This window comes from Coloeus monedula (assembly GCF_965178545.1).
Source record: "Coloeus monedula genome assembly, chromosome: 8".
In the NCBI taxonomy this organism is placed as follows: Eukaryota; Metazoa; Chordata; class Aves; order Passeriformes; family Corvidae; genus Coloeus; species Coloeus monedula.
Genome location: NC_138788.1, coordinates 25,621,323 through 25,635,980, shown reverse-complemented (window position 1 = coordinate 25,635,980; position 14,658 = coordinate 25,621,323). Strand labels below are relative to the sequence as shown.

General features: G+C 55.1%; 1 protein-coding gene and 1 long non-coding RNA gene across 2 annotated transcripts; one reads left to right on the top strand and one right to left on the bottom strand.

Moving 5' to 3' along the window:
* Nucleotides 1-8,156: 8,156 nt before the first annotated feature.
* On the bottom strand, nucleotides 8,157-10,985 carry LBX1 (ladybird homeobox 1). Its single transcript, XM_082285966.1, has 2 exons — nucleotides 9,987-10,985; nucleotides 8,157-9,687 (listed from the first exon to the last, which is right to left on the bottom strand). Exons 1-2 carry the CDS (start codon nucleotides 10,309-10,311, stop codon nucleotides 9,185-9,187), a joined length of 828 nt encoding a protein of 275 aa, XP_082142092.1. The 5' UTR covers nucleotides 10,312-10,985; the 3' UTR covers nucleotides 8,157-9,184.
* Nucleotides 10,004-14,137, top strand: LOC309575513. Its single transcript, XR_014226605.1, has 3 exons — nucleotides 10,004-10,137; nucleotides 10,992-11,381; nucleotides 13,360-14,137. It is a non-coding gene; the product is annotated as an uncharacterized lncRNA (long non-coding RNA).
* Nucleotides 14,138-14,658: the final 521 nt, after the last annotated feature.

The window sequence follows — 14,658 nt, the reverse complement described above, 5'->3', positions numbered from 1 at the left end:
CTTCCTGGGTATTTAGTTCAACTCTTTAACACCAGCCACATAATTAGAATTTGGATTTCCATTAATTTTCCTTGGGCCTGCAACCATTTTAAGATCACAGTGGTAATTAACGTGATACATCACTAATTTCACCAAGCACAATCTAAGTAGGCGCTCCCCCTCCTCGAGGGCAAGGCTGAGGGGGGTGGCAAGGGGGACGTCGGGGGTCGGGGCGGCCCGGGGCCCCTGCCAGGGTGACTCTGTCTCCGCCCCGGCCCCGCCGAGGAGCGGAGCGTGTCGTGCTGCAGCCCGGCCCCGCCGCATCCTCCGCGTTCGCTACGGGAAAATACACTTTTCTTTCCACTAAATTTAACAATTAAAAATATTTATCGGTAGCAGATTTACGTTGTTGTGTCTTCAGTCTTGGGGCATATTGGTAGACTATTAAGACTAATTAGCATCCTTTCTGCATGCAGATTTACTAAGCTGATTGCGGTATAACTCATCCCTAAAAGCCCCTATCCCTTCACATTTGCAGAATGTAGCTGAAGGCAAGGCCCTTTCGTCTCTCTCCGAGCTTGCAAGCAGCTCACGTTAGCCGGGCCTTTTGCTAAGTAAACTTTAAAAATGTGAAGCAATAACAATTTGAGTTAGAAGCTTGCAAAGTACTAAAATGGAAATATTACCTCGGGAGCTTCCACAGGAAGGATCTGGGAAGAAACAAGAAGCTTAAATGTATAGAAACACGCAGCAGATACAGGCTGTATATTCTCAGCATTAAACCCAGGGCTGTTATTTTCTTAAATATATTTGGAAATAAACAAAGGGATTTCGTACGTGCTTGAGTGGCTGCGTGTTCCCGAAGCCAAACAGCACCGAGGAGAGGAGGGAGAGAGGGAGGGAAAGAGAGAGAAAACGAAGAGTTCCAGAAAGTTTGCAAGATGCAGTTGCAGGGAAGAGTTGTTCGTTTTTTCCTTCCTTCTCTGCATTTTGGGTCTGATTAAAAGGCGCGGAATCAGCAGAGAGCTTTGCTGCGCAGCCCCTCAAATACAACGGGAGGGGAGATTCGTAGCATCCTTTGTACCTTACTTTGCATTTAAAATATTTAAAGCGCTGCAGAAGGCTCTGTGAGGCTCTTTCAAGGTGTGGAAAGTATCGGCTCTTATGCTTTTAAAAAGCATACACTGCTGGTTTATTATTAACACACTGGGAAGTACATAAGCCCCACAACTTTATTCTCTTTAATGAGCCTGGAAAAGCACGTTGGCCCTGAAGGGTTTTGTTCATTAAAGATGTAGGCTGTAGGAATATTGTCTCATTAATTATCTGGTTTTAATTACACTGTTACCCTTTGAATCCATATATTTGGGGGGGGGGGGGGGGGAAGGGGGGAAGGGTTGGAAAAGTTGCTATAGCCAGACCCTCACAATCCGCAGTGAGGGCGTGTCGAGGTTTAAGGCTTAAGAAGCAGCAGAGACTCGGACAGGGAGTGCGGGAGTCGCAGGGATGCTCCTGCTGGAAGGATGGACGGATGGACACAGGGGTGGGGAGGAAGCGGGGTCTCCGGGCGTGTAGAGCTGCGCGCATACCAGGAAATATTTATTTCCCTGTGTCCGTCTGCAGCCGCCTCTCGGCTGTCGGTCGTCTTCCGAGCCGGGCCGGTACCGGGTGGGATGCGCCGTGGGGAAACCGGAGAGCTGGGTCAGGCAGGCTCCGGGCGCATCCCCCTCTGTGAGAAGTAACCCTCCGGACACCTCCCCAGTTCCCACACCATTATCTTTCCTCAGCGCATAGCGAGCCGGAGCCTCTCCAATTAATTTTATTTTCCTGTTAATTTGCTCGCCGTTTAGGAAAAGCGGCTCTATGGCCCGCTCCCTTACACCGAGCAAGAAATACAGCGTCTCTCACCCCGTCGAGGCTGGGCGCCGGTAGCCGTGGATGCTCCTCCCGGACTGGGCATCACCCGGAGGGGCTGAGGGCGTCGGTGCCATCGTAACGGCCGGGGCGCTTTGTCATTAATTACCCGGCGCTAAATTGTGCCGTTTTCCCTTTAAATCCCAGACATGTTGACAGGACACATTAAAGTGCAGCCTTCTCAGGCTGAGAACATCATAAAAACCGGACAGGCAATTTCTGTTTTCACCAAATAGCCAGGGTAGCGCGTTCTGCATCTTTGATTTTAATGCACTAACTGGCAGCTAAGCAGTGAGGGGAGCACAGAGGTGGGGAGAGAGAGGACTCGAGATGGAAAACCTGGGGAGGAAGCAGAGGTTAGCGATATTTTTTTTTTTTTCTCTCTCTCTCTCCTGCAAGCCCTGCCCTGGCTCGGCCCCCTCCCATCTCCAAATCCATCGCACCAACTGAATTATCAACTAGAATTTGATTAATATGCAAATCTGAGGCAAACAGCTCCATATAATTCTTTCAGTGGAGAGTAATTAATCAACAGTTAAAGCAAATTAATACATATATCAATTTTGTCAGGAACATGCTTAGTTCAATAGCCCGTAAAATTGAAGTTTGAAGTATTAAGGGGCTCTACAGAAACGTTATGACTAAAACTTTCAAATTGATCCTATTTAGTAATCAATCAGGCTCTCCCCTCGGGTTAATCTGTCTAATTTTTCATCTCAAATCATACACTTTAGTGACATGCCATCTAGCAAACAGTCGATAAAAAGTTAACAAAAATGATAACGACTCCAGCACACGGTGGTTCCTGCGTGTGAGCCGGTGGACGCGGGTGGGTGTGCGGCCCCACGGCGGCCCTGCCACCCAGCCTGCCGCCGGTGCCATCCCGGCAAAACACCTTTTGCCGAGCAGCTCATTAAATATGCAATTATTTTCTCTCCTCTCCCCGTTTGCTTCTCTCTCCCTCAGCTCAAGTGGGCTGATTTAACACCAGCCGGGCCCTCCAATGCGCGACTCCGCGGGGTACGCTCCGAGCGGTGTGGGGATGCCTCTCCGCCCCGGGGAACAGGAGCTAAGCCCCCGCTCCGTGTGCCTCGGCTCTTCCCGCGCCCAGCGGGCAGCGTTCGGACTCTTCCTCCCCGAGACGGTCGTGGGAAATGAAAATTCAAAGTGCGGTGAAGGTGTGCAGTTTGTAGCCGTGGGGGTGAGGGTGTGGACGCAGCCTCACACGTGTTACCAGTGCGGGCTCTACACGTGTTTACACCCCCTCGCACCCCCTGGCCCGTCTCCGGCTCCGCGTAGCGATGCGTTCGGCGAGCAGAACTGCGGAGGGGGCGCGGCGCGGTGGGCAAAGGGGCGAGCAGAGGCCGAGGTAAGGGCTGAGGACCGGAGCGTTGCCGGCAGAGGACTCCCGTCAGCGGGCAGCCCCCGGGCATCCCTTGCTCCCCCGCATCCGTCGCCCCTCTCTGTTATGATATCAAGCGGCCGGTTCTGGGAGGGCCCGCTTGGCTCGGCGCTGACGGCAGCTCCCTCGAGGGCTCTGCTCCGACGGCCACTTGCCTTTAGTGGGACGGGTGATGAGGTCACGGTGAGCGTCGATGACGTCATACCTTCTGCTGCTGCCTTCTCGTTGTGACCTGCACAACAGGACTGCGCACAATTCCCCTGGGGGCCTGGGTCCCCTTCCTCCAGCACTGGGGACGTTCCCCCAGAGAAACCAGGCCTGGGATGGGGACAGGTGGGGGAACAACCCCCCCGGGACAGGCTCAGTCCTGCCAGACAGATTGAGGGAAGATTTCGGACTCTGTTCCCCACCTACCCTGGGCTCACCTGGACGGGGAGGGTGAAGGGCCAGGCACCTCGGTGCGCACGTCGAAAGTACCGCCCCTCGTTGCGGAGGAGACACCCAGACCTGGGGTGCCAGCCCAGCCCGTCGGGGCGAATGGACCCTCCAGGTCCCCCGGGACAGCGGGGAGCCTGGCAGGAGGTGGGGGACAGGAGTGGTCGGACCGGGCGTCTCCGCTTTGGCCCGGAGGAGAGACCGGAGTTTAAGAAGGCTGAAAGGTGTCCGGGCCCGAGCGCCGTGGAGGAGGATGCTCACGGCCGTGGGGCTGAATGCAGCGAGCACGGCCCCACCGCTATCACGGCGCAGTGAACCTTCCAAGCGGCCCCGGCCCTGCCCGGGCTGCCCCAGGGTGCCCGTCTCCTCGCTCGGGCACAGGAGCGGGGTCCGGTGTCCCCAGCGCCCCCCAGAGTGCCGCAGAGCCGAGAGAGCAAATACGGGCCTTGCCCAGGGGCCGAAAGCGGGGGAAGAGGGTGTGGGTGTGGGGTTGGCTGGCAGGCAAAATACTGATGCCCCCCCGGACCCACTGCCGTAGGTACGGGGACAGTGGGAGGCCAGGAGCGGCTGGGACGCGCCGTGCTGCCCGACAGCCTTTCCGCATGTTGCGATACAAGGGAGCGGTCGCGATATGGCTACGAATGTTTAGTGTTTACTGCGGGGGGTGGGCGGGAAGGACGGTGTGGGATGCTGAGGAAATGGGGAGAGCCCTGTGCCACCCCCGTCCCTCAGCCTGCCGGTCCCCCGTGTGCCCCGGGCGGGGGGCGGGAGGGCAGTGGCCCTGTACAGGGGCCTTTCTGGGGAGCGGAGGAGACAGGCTGCGATTCCTGCCCCAACCCCAGAATCGGGAAGGAAAAACCTTTCCTTTCAGCAGAGACTCATGCATCAAACTTCAATTTTCCGGACGATTGAATTAGTGATTTTTTTTCTCCTGAACTAAAATACACTTAAGTCTTTGGGATTAATTACCACGTTCTGGTCCCTCAGACTGTAGTATTAGTTATCGTTGCCATATTCGACATCAGCTCTGACACCTCATAAAATAAGGAACTGAATTTCACTGACTCAACCTGCTTCAACCCTGTTGGATAATTCAGAAGGGGGCTTTATTCTCCGTCTGGGAGCCTTGTGTGAAGTGAACAAGATCAGATATGGATCTTCTCCACCCCTCTCAGAAAAAAAAAAAAGCTTAACTCCCCCCCGCAAACACTAAAGAGTGGCTTTTCCACGCAGACAACACCCCCCACCGCCTCCTCCCCTCCCGCTCCCTTCACACCTCCAAACGAAATCTAAGGCAGTGTCAAGTTTGGGGATGAAGGATGGGTATGGCAGGGGCGGGAGGATGGGGGGGTGGGGGCACACGCATGTCCGGCTCCTGCGTTTGGGAAATGGGGTTTCTGCCGGGGAGGGAACAGCGGTGGCCGAGGTGCGGGCTGGACCGAGACCCTCGGGAGTCGCCACGCCCGCGCTGCGCCTGCCCGCACCTGCCCGTGCCCGGTGCCCGCGCCCGCCCCGACGCGGGGGACACGGGGCAGCGCAGTCCCCGACGGGGCGGGTGATGAGGGACCGCTGGGCCTCCAGCTCGCTCCCTCAAGGCGCTTCCACGTTCCCGCACACCCTTTTGGCAATTGCTAGTTTTCACCTCCGCGGGCGAGGACCCGGGGTGTTTAAGCAGATGGACGCCTTTATCTTTCCTGTCGGCAATCATTTGGGAAAGGCCTGTCTCTCCCCCTGCCCCATGCCCGCCTTTTCACAGGGCGAACCGCGGTGAGCCGGTGCCCAGGGGACGGAGCACCGGGCTGGGGGCGAGAAGCTCCGAAACGCTGTGGCTTTGCCCGAGGTGGGGAAAGGGACGGACTCTGCCCCCTGCTGTGAATCCGTGCAGGAAGTACTGGGGGCAGGTTGAAGGCCAGACAAGGAGACCGCTGCCCCAGGTGTCCCCGTCCAGTAAGTTCCAGCTGGGGGTCTCGGCCCACCTCCCTCCTTCTCCGGGACAGCGCTGGACACGAGGGGAGCGGCCGGCGGCCCCTGGGTCGGCGGGGCAGATCCGGAGATCCTTAGTTTGGGTTAAATCTGGGAATCTGGGGCTGGCAGGAGGGGTTCCATGCCGCGTCCTTGGCAGCAGTCCTCCGAATGGGCCGGGAAGGGCTGCGGCTGGGTCAGCCCAGAGGGCAGGATTCAGCGCTGTCAGTGCGTCCCTACTGCTGCTGCGGGGGGAAAAACCCAAACCAACCGACAAACAAAAAACAGTCCCACCCCCTGCCCCCGAAAAAAAAAAAGACAAACCAGAAAAAACCACAAACCACTGAAAAGAAAAAAAAGCAGTGTTGTATCTAAAATTCGAGGGAGAGCAAATCCCGAGCAATAGATCTACTCAGATAGGTGATCCTAGGGAACGGTGCATTTCAAACTGGATGACAAACGAAGGGCACAAGGCAGAGCTTCAGTTTTAAGCTTAACAAAAACCAAAACAGCAGCTTTTGTTTGTCAATACGCAGATTAAACAGCCAAACCCCCAGTTACTTGGAAACGGGGGGCTAGCCAAATTAACAGGCTGCAAATCTTCAGGTGGAGGCTTTATTTACTAACCCGCCCCAGCCACGTGTGGTAAACTTCTGCGGGTGCAAGACTGCCCGGCATCTCTTCTCTTTGCACTCAGAAGTCAATAGATCAGAAACCCAAATTAACTCCCAGCCTGTTTTCCATACACCCAGCCACTTTTGGGGTTTTTTGTGTTTTTGGTTTTTTTTTTTTTTTATTTCTTGGTTATAGTGAATTGTACTGTTTGCAGCCTCATTAAATCCATTCCAAGACAAAAGAATAAAAGACTGGGGGGAGGGAGGGGACAGGAGAGGAGGGGGAACAGGAGAGGGAACGGGGGAAAAAAACAGATAAAGAAAACAAATAAAGCCCTTTAACTAGATCTTCACATAAATGTCACAGTTTCTCAGCATTTACGATTTCCCTGTTTAGCATAAAAACACTTAAGGACAAGATTGAAGGCTTTCCGAGCGATCTGGACCGAAGTCAAAGCTATCATTCGGAGGTTAAAAAAAAAAAAAAAAAGAAAAAAGAAAAAAGAGGGGATGGCGGAGTGGGGGCGGGAGGTGGCGGAAAACAAGTGCTCTTCCAAATAATACTAAAGAAAAGTGAATTTCATTGTAATTCATAGGCTTGTTCCAAATACCAAGAGAGAAAGAAAAAAGAATAGAAGCGCACAGATGCCCCGACGAAGGGAGAACAGCTCTGCTCCCATTGTTGTGGAGTTAAACAGTGGAAGGGAGGGTTAACCTAATCCATCAAATTGTCTGGAAATTGTGAAGAAAATTCAAAAACCATATGGTCTCCAAGCGCTCGCCTTCTCTCTGCTGTGGAGGGGCACGCTTGTTTCAGCATGGCGAACCGCAGGAGGCTGTATATGCTCCATTGTCGCTTGTCACTTCAGAGAAGAGGGCTCATTTGTCCCCAGTTTTCATGCTTTACGCTAAAAATTACAACCCCATCCATTCTCAAAGAGGAGAAAGATTTATTTAGCCTCGGAGAAACTGGACCAAAAAAAAATCCAACCCACAAACCAACCCCGTCTTATCTGGACACTTCTCTGCCGACTCCAGCACTGTACACCAGATTTGCCTTTCTCACATAAATTTTGCAAAGAATAGGGAGAAACACACGTTGCTCGACTCCAAAGGCAAGTCACGCTGCCAAGAGAAAACACATTCACCAGAGCTTTAATTTTGACTGAAAAAAATAAAGAAAAAAGAAATTAAAAAAAAAAAAAAAAGAGGGGGGAGGAAATTGAAAGAAAAAGAATTAAAGGGAGGAAACGCAACATTTTCCATCCCCGTTCCCCCATGGCAGCTTTTGCCCAGAAGCGGGAGGCCTGGCCCGCCGGGAGGAGGGCAGCTCCCCCCGCAGCACACCCCGCTCCTTTTGTCCGTATCGCTGATAACTCCTTGCTCCCCCTCGGATTTGCTTTTTCTTTCTTTCTATTTTTTTTCTCTGCCCCACTTTTTCCCCTCCAGTTTCGGGCTGGCAATGCCCTGCTGACGGCAGGAGCAGCGGAGCGGTCCCGGGGTCCTGGTGGTCCCGCTCGCCCCTCCACGCTCCTGCCGCCGCCGCGCATCCCCGCGCCCGGGAAGCGCTGTCCGCACCTCCGGCCTTATCGATGCTCCGCGTTCTTCCTTTGCTAAACTCTGCCTGGCATTAGACTTAGGAAAAAAATTAAATAATAATATTGGTCTTACTTGTGTTCTCCTTTCCCGTCATTTTTTCTCGCAGGTACTGCTCTTAGAGTAACTTTAAATGCAAACGGGATGGGAGATTCCTGTGGGGGAAAAGTCTGGCGTAACCTCGGACCGGCGGGGTGTTTTTTCGGTCACAAATGAAGGACGTTAAAAAGTATATTAAAATGGTAAAGATTTTATTGTATCGGAAAAAAGAGCTATCTGTACAATTCTAAGAGACAGTAAATAAAACGACATTGTCCCTATCGGAACTTAAATAGCAGGCCTTTTAAAATTTGTACAATTCAAACAAAAACAGGTCTTAAATCTGTACATTTTTTTAAATTTATAGTGTAATATTTAAATGTATTGATTTTGGGATTTGTCCTTTTTTATTTCCATAGCATGCAAAAAATTCTAAAAAGAGTAAAAAATAATTCTAGGATTTTTTTTCTTTTTCTTTTTTTTTTTGTTACCACCTTCATATCAAAAATACGAAAGGCAGCTTTTTAATAAAAGCACAACAATAGCAGAAAATGGTAAAAATAGCTTTTAATTGGTAAAATGAGGCAGAAATTGCATTGGAGACAAATCTCTATGCTCTAGGAAAAAAAGAAAGTATATATTTTTCAACTTGCATTATAACCCAGCCCCAAGTTCCCAAGATTGCGAAAGGAAAAAATATATTTTAAAAGGAAAAACAAAAATTAGTTCGTGCACATCTGAAACATGCAAGGAAAGGAAAGCGGCTAATTTTTTGCTGTTGCCGTTTTAAGCCTCACTTAAATCTTCTCTAAAGTGGTTTGTTTCGGAAGTCTTTGAAAACAACTGCTTTTCCAAACATCTGTTGGAAGCCAGGTTTATTCCAAGGTTACGCGTCTCCCTTATAGACAAAATAATCATCACTGATAGCTATTAAAAAAAAAAATCAAAACCTCAAAAAGAAGGGGGAAGGAAAAAATCCAATATATACGTTTAAATATTTATACAGAAGCCGTCCGTAATTGCACCGTTCCGAAGATGTGGCAGGCGGAGGGATATCGACTCTACCCTAAGTTAATCGGGGGGGTGTGTGTGTGTCTATGGTGGGGTTCTATTGCTTATTGCTCCGACCGAGGGGAGCAGCCGCCCCGCCGCGCTGCCGGGGCCGGGATGGGGGGCTGAGGGTGCCGGTTTGGAGCTGTCGGGATGGGGGGGGAGGGACATGGTGGGGGACGCCGGCCGCCCCTCAGTCATCCACGTCGATCTCCACGTCCTCCTCCTCCTCCTCCTCCTCCTCCTCGCTGTCCCGGCGGCTGCGGGGCCGCTCCGTGGGGGGCGAGGCGGGGCGGGGCGGCGGCGGAGCGCCGGACTCCCGGGCGGCGGCGGGGGGCGGCGGCGGGGACCCGGGCCGTGCCTTGCCCCTTCCCTCGGCGCTGGGCTCCAGCTCGGCCAAGGCCACGATGTCCACGGCGGGGTTGGGGCCCAGCTTTTTGGCCGATTCCACGTCGGCCTTCATCTCCTCCAGGTCTCTCTTGAGCTTGGCGCGGCGGTTCTGGAACCAGGTAATGACCTGGGCGTTGGTGAGCCCCAGCTGCTGGGCGATCTGGTCCCGGTCCGCCGGCGACAGGTATTTTTGGTAGAGGAACCGCTTCTCCAGCTCGTAGATCTGGTGGTTGGTGAAGGCCGTCCGCGACTTCCGACGCTTCTTCGGCGTTTGCCGCTGACCGAAGATGGTCATCCCGTCCCGGCCTGCCGACGAGCCGCCAGATTGTCCCCGCTTTCCCGTGTCCACCCCGACCCGAGCCCCCGGACCCCACACCCCCTGCCCCGTCGGTATCTGGAGAGAGCAGGGCAGAGTCCCCGCTCCCGCACCCTGAGGGCCACGGGGGGAGGATGCTGCCGGGTACCGGCCTCCCAGGGACCCGCCATCCCGCCCCATGCGACACCCTGGGAGATGGCGGGGGACGAGGAGAGAAGGAAAACCAGGCCGTGGGGAGGAGCGGGGCACCCACCCGCTGGAGGATCCCCCCACTCTGCGAGCGGCTTACCTTCGGCCGCCTGCAGCACACTGACTTCCAGTCCCTTGAAGGTCTTGCTGGCCAGCTCTTCCAGGGCGCAGAGGGGCGAGGTCTGGGAGAGCAGCGCCCGGCCGGAGAGGGGCAGCCCGGCCGGAGGGTGCTTCTCGGCGGCGGAGAGGAGGTGGGCCGTTCCGCAGAGGGTGTAACTCCTCCGCACCGAGGGCTTGTTGAGGATGTCCTCGATGCTGAAGGGGGTGAGGGGCTTGTTGGAGTTGGCCGGCGGTGGGAGGTGATCCAAGGGGCTCCGCCGCCGTTCTTCCCCCGAGGAGGGTTTGGGTTCTTCTTTGGAAGTCATGGTGGGGCCGGGCTGCACGGGGCTGCCTTCCCCACCCGCAAAGGGGATGCGCTGCCGCGGGGAGAAGCCCCCGGCGGGACCGCGGGGTGACGGCGGCGAAGACAGCGAGCAAAAGTTGAAGCCCACCTCCAACTCCGGCGGAGGAGCCCCGGGTCCTCCCGGGGAGAGCCACGTCGGGCGGCGGGCCGGGCGGGCAGGGCGGCGGGCGGGCGCGGAGCGGAGCTGCCGTCGGTCCCTCGCCGAGAGGTGGTCCTGCCGTACCTCTTGTCCCAAGGTTTTGGGTCGGAGATTTCCCCCTCCTCTCTGTCTCCTCTCTCTCTCTCTCTCTCTCTCTCTCCCCCCCCGTCTCTCCTCTTTCTTTCTCTTTCTGGCTGCTATTTTAAGAAACACCCCAAATCACAGCACTTTCCCTGCCCCCCCACCCCAAGCGAATACCCACCCCAAAATAATTTAAAAAATAATTAAAAAAAAAAAGAAAAAGAAAAAGCAGACTTCAGCGAGGGGAAGAGCAGCCCTCGCACCGAGACCTCGGACCAGGGGGAAAGAAGCGAGAAGAGATGGGGTAATTGACTATTGCTAACAAGTTATTGTTGATTGGGAGGTAATCAATTATCTTCAATGACACTTTTCGCCCTCTCTCTCTCTCTCTTTCTCTCTCTCTCTCTCTCTGTCCAATGCAGGCTTTTGCAAGTTCGGAGACCCATTAATTAGGAGGCGGTATGGAGGTGGAGCCCAGTTGAATTATAATGCTGAATGCACTTGTCATATTCTGGCCCTGCTATTTGTTTGGACATATATATTTTTAAATTACATTACAAACCAGCCTTTATTGCATCAGGATAATACAGTATAGTGAAAAACAATAATAATCGAAAACAAAACAAACCGAAAAATATCCGGCTGTATCTTTTTTTTCTTCCCTCCGAGATTTTTTTTAAATTTTTTTCTTCTATTTCTCCCTCCTGCTAATTTCTGCTACCAGGTTATTCAAAATGTCTCTCTCCGGCTCTATCCAGAGTAGTTTGATTTTTTTTTTTAATGAGGGGAAGAAGGGGAGGACCTGGTTCCAGGTAAGGCAGACCTTTCCTTTCCAATAAAATCCGAAGGTTTCCGCCGAATTTGTCGTGCCCCTCTTTCCCAGCGCCCTGTGTCGGAGAGGGTTGCGGGGGCCGGGGCGGGAGCAGGGCCCCCTCGCTCCCCCCCCCCCCCCCCGGTGTTGGGAGAGCCCACGGAGGGATTGCTTGGCGGGCTGCGGGCCGGGAGTGCTCCGGGGATGTCGGCGGCTTCTTGGCTCCGGTGGCGCCGGGTGGTCCTGACCGGGGGCAGCGCGGGGGGAAAAAGTCGGGGAGGGCCGGTTTCCAGCCCGAGTCCTTTTGCTGCGAGCCCAAGGGCGGCTCTGGAGAGGGGAAGGGGCGGCGGGGTTGCTGTGACCCCTACTCTCGGGGAACCCGGCCCGGACCGGGTCTCCGCAGGGCCAGACCCGCTCCTTAGTATTTCAACGCGTGTCACCATCCCGCTTGTCTCGCCCTTCCACAGGGACGGAGACAAAGCCCAGAGACGGGGTGAACAGCTTGGCCCCCACTGTGGCGTGAGCACCTCACGGTCCCCGGGGGAACCCCGGCCAGGACGCGACCCGCGGGCCGAGCTGGGGCTGGACGGGACGGGCCGTGGCGGGAGGTGCAGGAAGAGAGGCCGAGGCTTGAATCCGGCCCCAACTTTCCCTCCTCACCTTGAGGGCCAGGAGGAGGACGGCTGGCAGCTCCCAGGCCGCTAGGTACCAAACAAGCACAAAAGAAGCAAATGGCTCCTCTCCTTAAAGCGCCCTCTTCCCATTTTTTATAGCTCTCTGGGAGTCTCTTTATGCAGTGACCTATTTTTAAAGGCCTATATTGGGTTATTCATCATATCAAATACTGCGAGGAGATGGGGGGAGTTGGTCGGGGGGGAGCGAATTACACTGATTCTAAATCGCCCGGCTTCTTTGCTTTGCTAGGTGGATTATTTGCTTCGCTTTGCTTGGGTTTTATGAAGTGATTTAAACATATTTTAACCAATTAGACCCTTTCCTCCTCTCCCTTGTGTCCCCTCGCATTGTTTTCCAGCGTGGCGTTTTATGTCAGGATCCAGGTTTTATAGAGAACTCAGCCGGGGGTGCTGGTGTTATAATTACAGAAATAAGATTTTAAAAAAATAAAAAGGGGGGGAAAAAACGAAAGAAAAATAGCCTCGTTCCTGGGCGCGAGTTTGGGCGGGCTGGCGTATGGGATGCTCTGAGGCGCAGCCAGTTACCGGCTTCAGCCTTCCCCGCGGAGCGGAGTGCGGACACGGGCGCAGCTTGCTCCCCCATCTCGAGAACAGCCAGTTCCTCTCAGGGCACGGGCAAAAGTGCTTCAGACACAGCTAAATCCTGCAAACGGTTTTGGGTCCCCTGTTGTCCCCCCCAGTCTGCATCTCCCCTCTTTTCCTACGCGGGAGGACAGGGCTTTAAAAGCACCCTGCTATTTTTTCTTTTGGCTTCCTGACAGGGGCAGAACCCGGGGGAGGACGGACAGCAGCCTCAGTACAGACTCCCCGACACAGAGGGACCCTTCCTCGTTTGCCTCGGCCGCTGTCTGGCAGGGGATAGCCGGATTCATGCTTTGCACGAGCAGCTCAGCCCGGTGGCTTCAGGCCTGTCGCCTGCCCTTGTTCCCAGCGTCCCTCCCCAGATAGCACCTCACTGAGAAAAGGGGTGGTTGAGAGGGAAGGGGGTAGACCCTGGCCGCCCTTCCCCGCGTTTCCCGGCTCTCGGTGGTTGTCCCGGCAGGCTCCCACCAACCCCTCTCTGCTGTGCTCTCGGCTGCCCGGTGGCGCCTTTGGTGGATTTGGGTTCGTTTGTCCTGCGCTTACTTTGCCTTTGCAACCGCTGCGTCTCCCTCCTCGCAAACGACTCCCTCTCTGTGCACCGGGGGTGGGCTAGGCTGCCCTCAACCCGGCTTAGGGGGACAGTTCTGCATCCCCCCTCCTCATCCTTCGGAATTTAATTATTTTAATTTTCTTTTTTGGCAGCCCGTTTGGCACCCAGCCCTGAATTAGGGACCCTCAGTGCCCCTCGCCGTGTCCCATTGCATCTCACTGTCCTCGGAGGGCCCCGGCGAGCAAGGGAGCCCCGGGGACAGACGGGGGCCTGCTCCAGCCACCGCCAAGGAACTTCGCATCCCGCCGGGCTCTTCTGCCTGTCCTACCGGCAGGCAGCTGCCAGTCGTATGTCCCAGCTTTGAGGTCGTTTGGGGAAGAATACCCTCATCCAATGCACTCCAACACCCCCCCGCTTCTGCTTGCTACAGCCCCTCTGACTGGGACCTGGAACTGACCTACTCCTGGTGCATGTGGAAGTTTGAGTCGGGTCCCCGGCCGCGAGGCGGGGGCAAGCAGGGCTGGGGGAACGGCGGCCCTTGAATGTCCCCGGGGATGGATGAGGGGGTCCCCCGAAACCTTTGGGGATGTGTCGCTCCGGGTCCCTGCCTTCCACTGTGGAAGAAAAGCAAGTAAAGCTGAGGCATTTCCTCCTCACAGAGGAGAAAACTGCCGCTGAACCGAGACTACGCGTGAGTGGGGACACACGCGGAAAAAAAAATCTCTGGCTAGGAGAAGCGTCTCTGGAGGCCTCTCCCCTTGCTGTCTCCAGAACCGTATTTCGGGGTGTCGGCGTAGCGGCCCTCCCCGGAACAGCCCCGGGCCCGGCGGGCAGCAGCAGAACGCTCCCTGGGCTGCCCGGCTCTGGCTGTGTGCGGTCCTCTCCTGTCCAGGAAAATGTCACAGGAATATAATTAAAGCAGTCGGCATATATCATTGAAGTGTTGATCACCAAAGTAACTGCGTACAAATGACACCTCCTTTCCCGGCATAGCTGAGCCGTGCATGGCTCCCAGCTATGTCTGCCTAGTTTAAGTGGTCTAAACACGTTACCCCACTCCCCGTTAGCAGCGTGGAGAGGAAAAAAACTTCGTGCCCTCGAGCTGATAGCTAGTCCTGGCACAGCATCTCTCAAAGGCCGGGAGGGCGAGCCGGGAACCTAAGAAATAACTGTTATTTTTGCCTTCAAGCACCCCCCTAAGTTTGGGGCTGCGAATGCCGAGAGACGGAGGGACCCTGGTGGGACCCGCAGTGCCGGACGGAAGAGGGAGCCACGGCGGGGTCTGTGGTCCCTGTCCCAGTCCTCTCTTGGCAAAACGGCCGGTAAAAGGTACCTTCAGGTATCCCCTGATCCTGCCCCCGCCGGGCACTGCTCGGCGTTGCTCCCTTTGGTAAACAACCTCCCCGAATTGGGCGCCCGTCGGCTCCCAGCTGTGATGGGGAGGGGGCGCC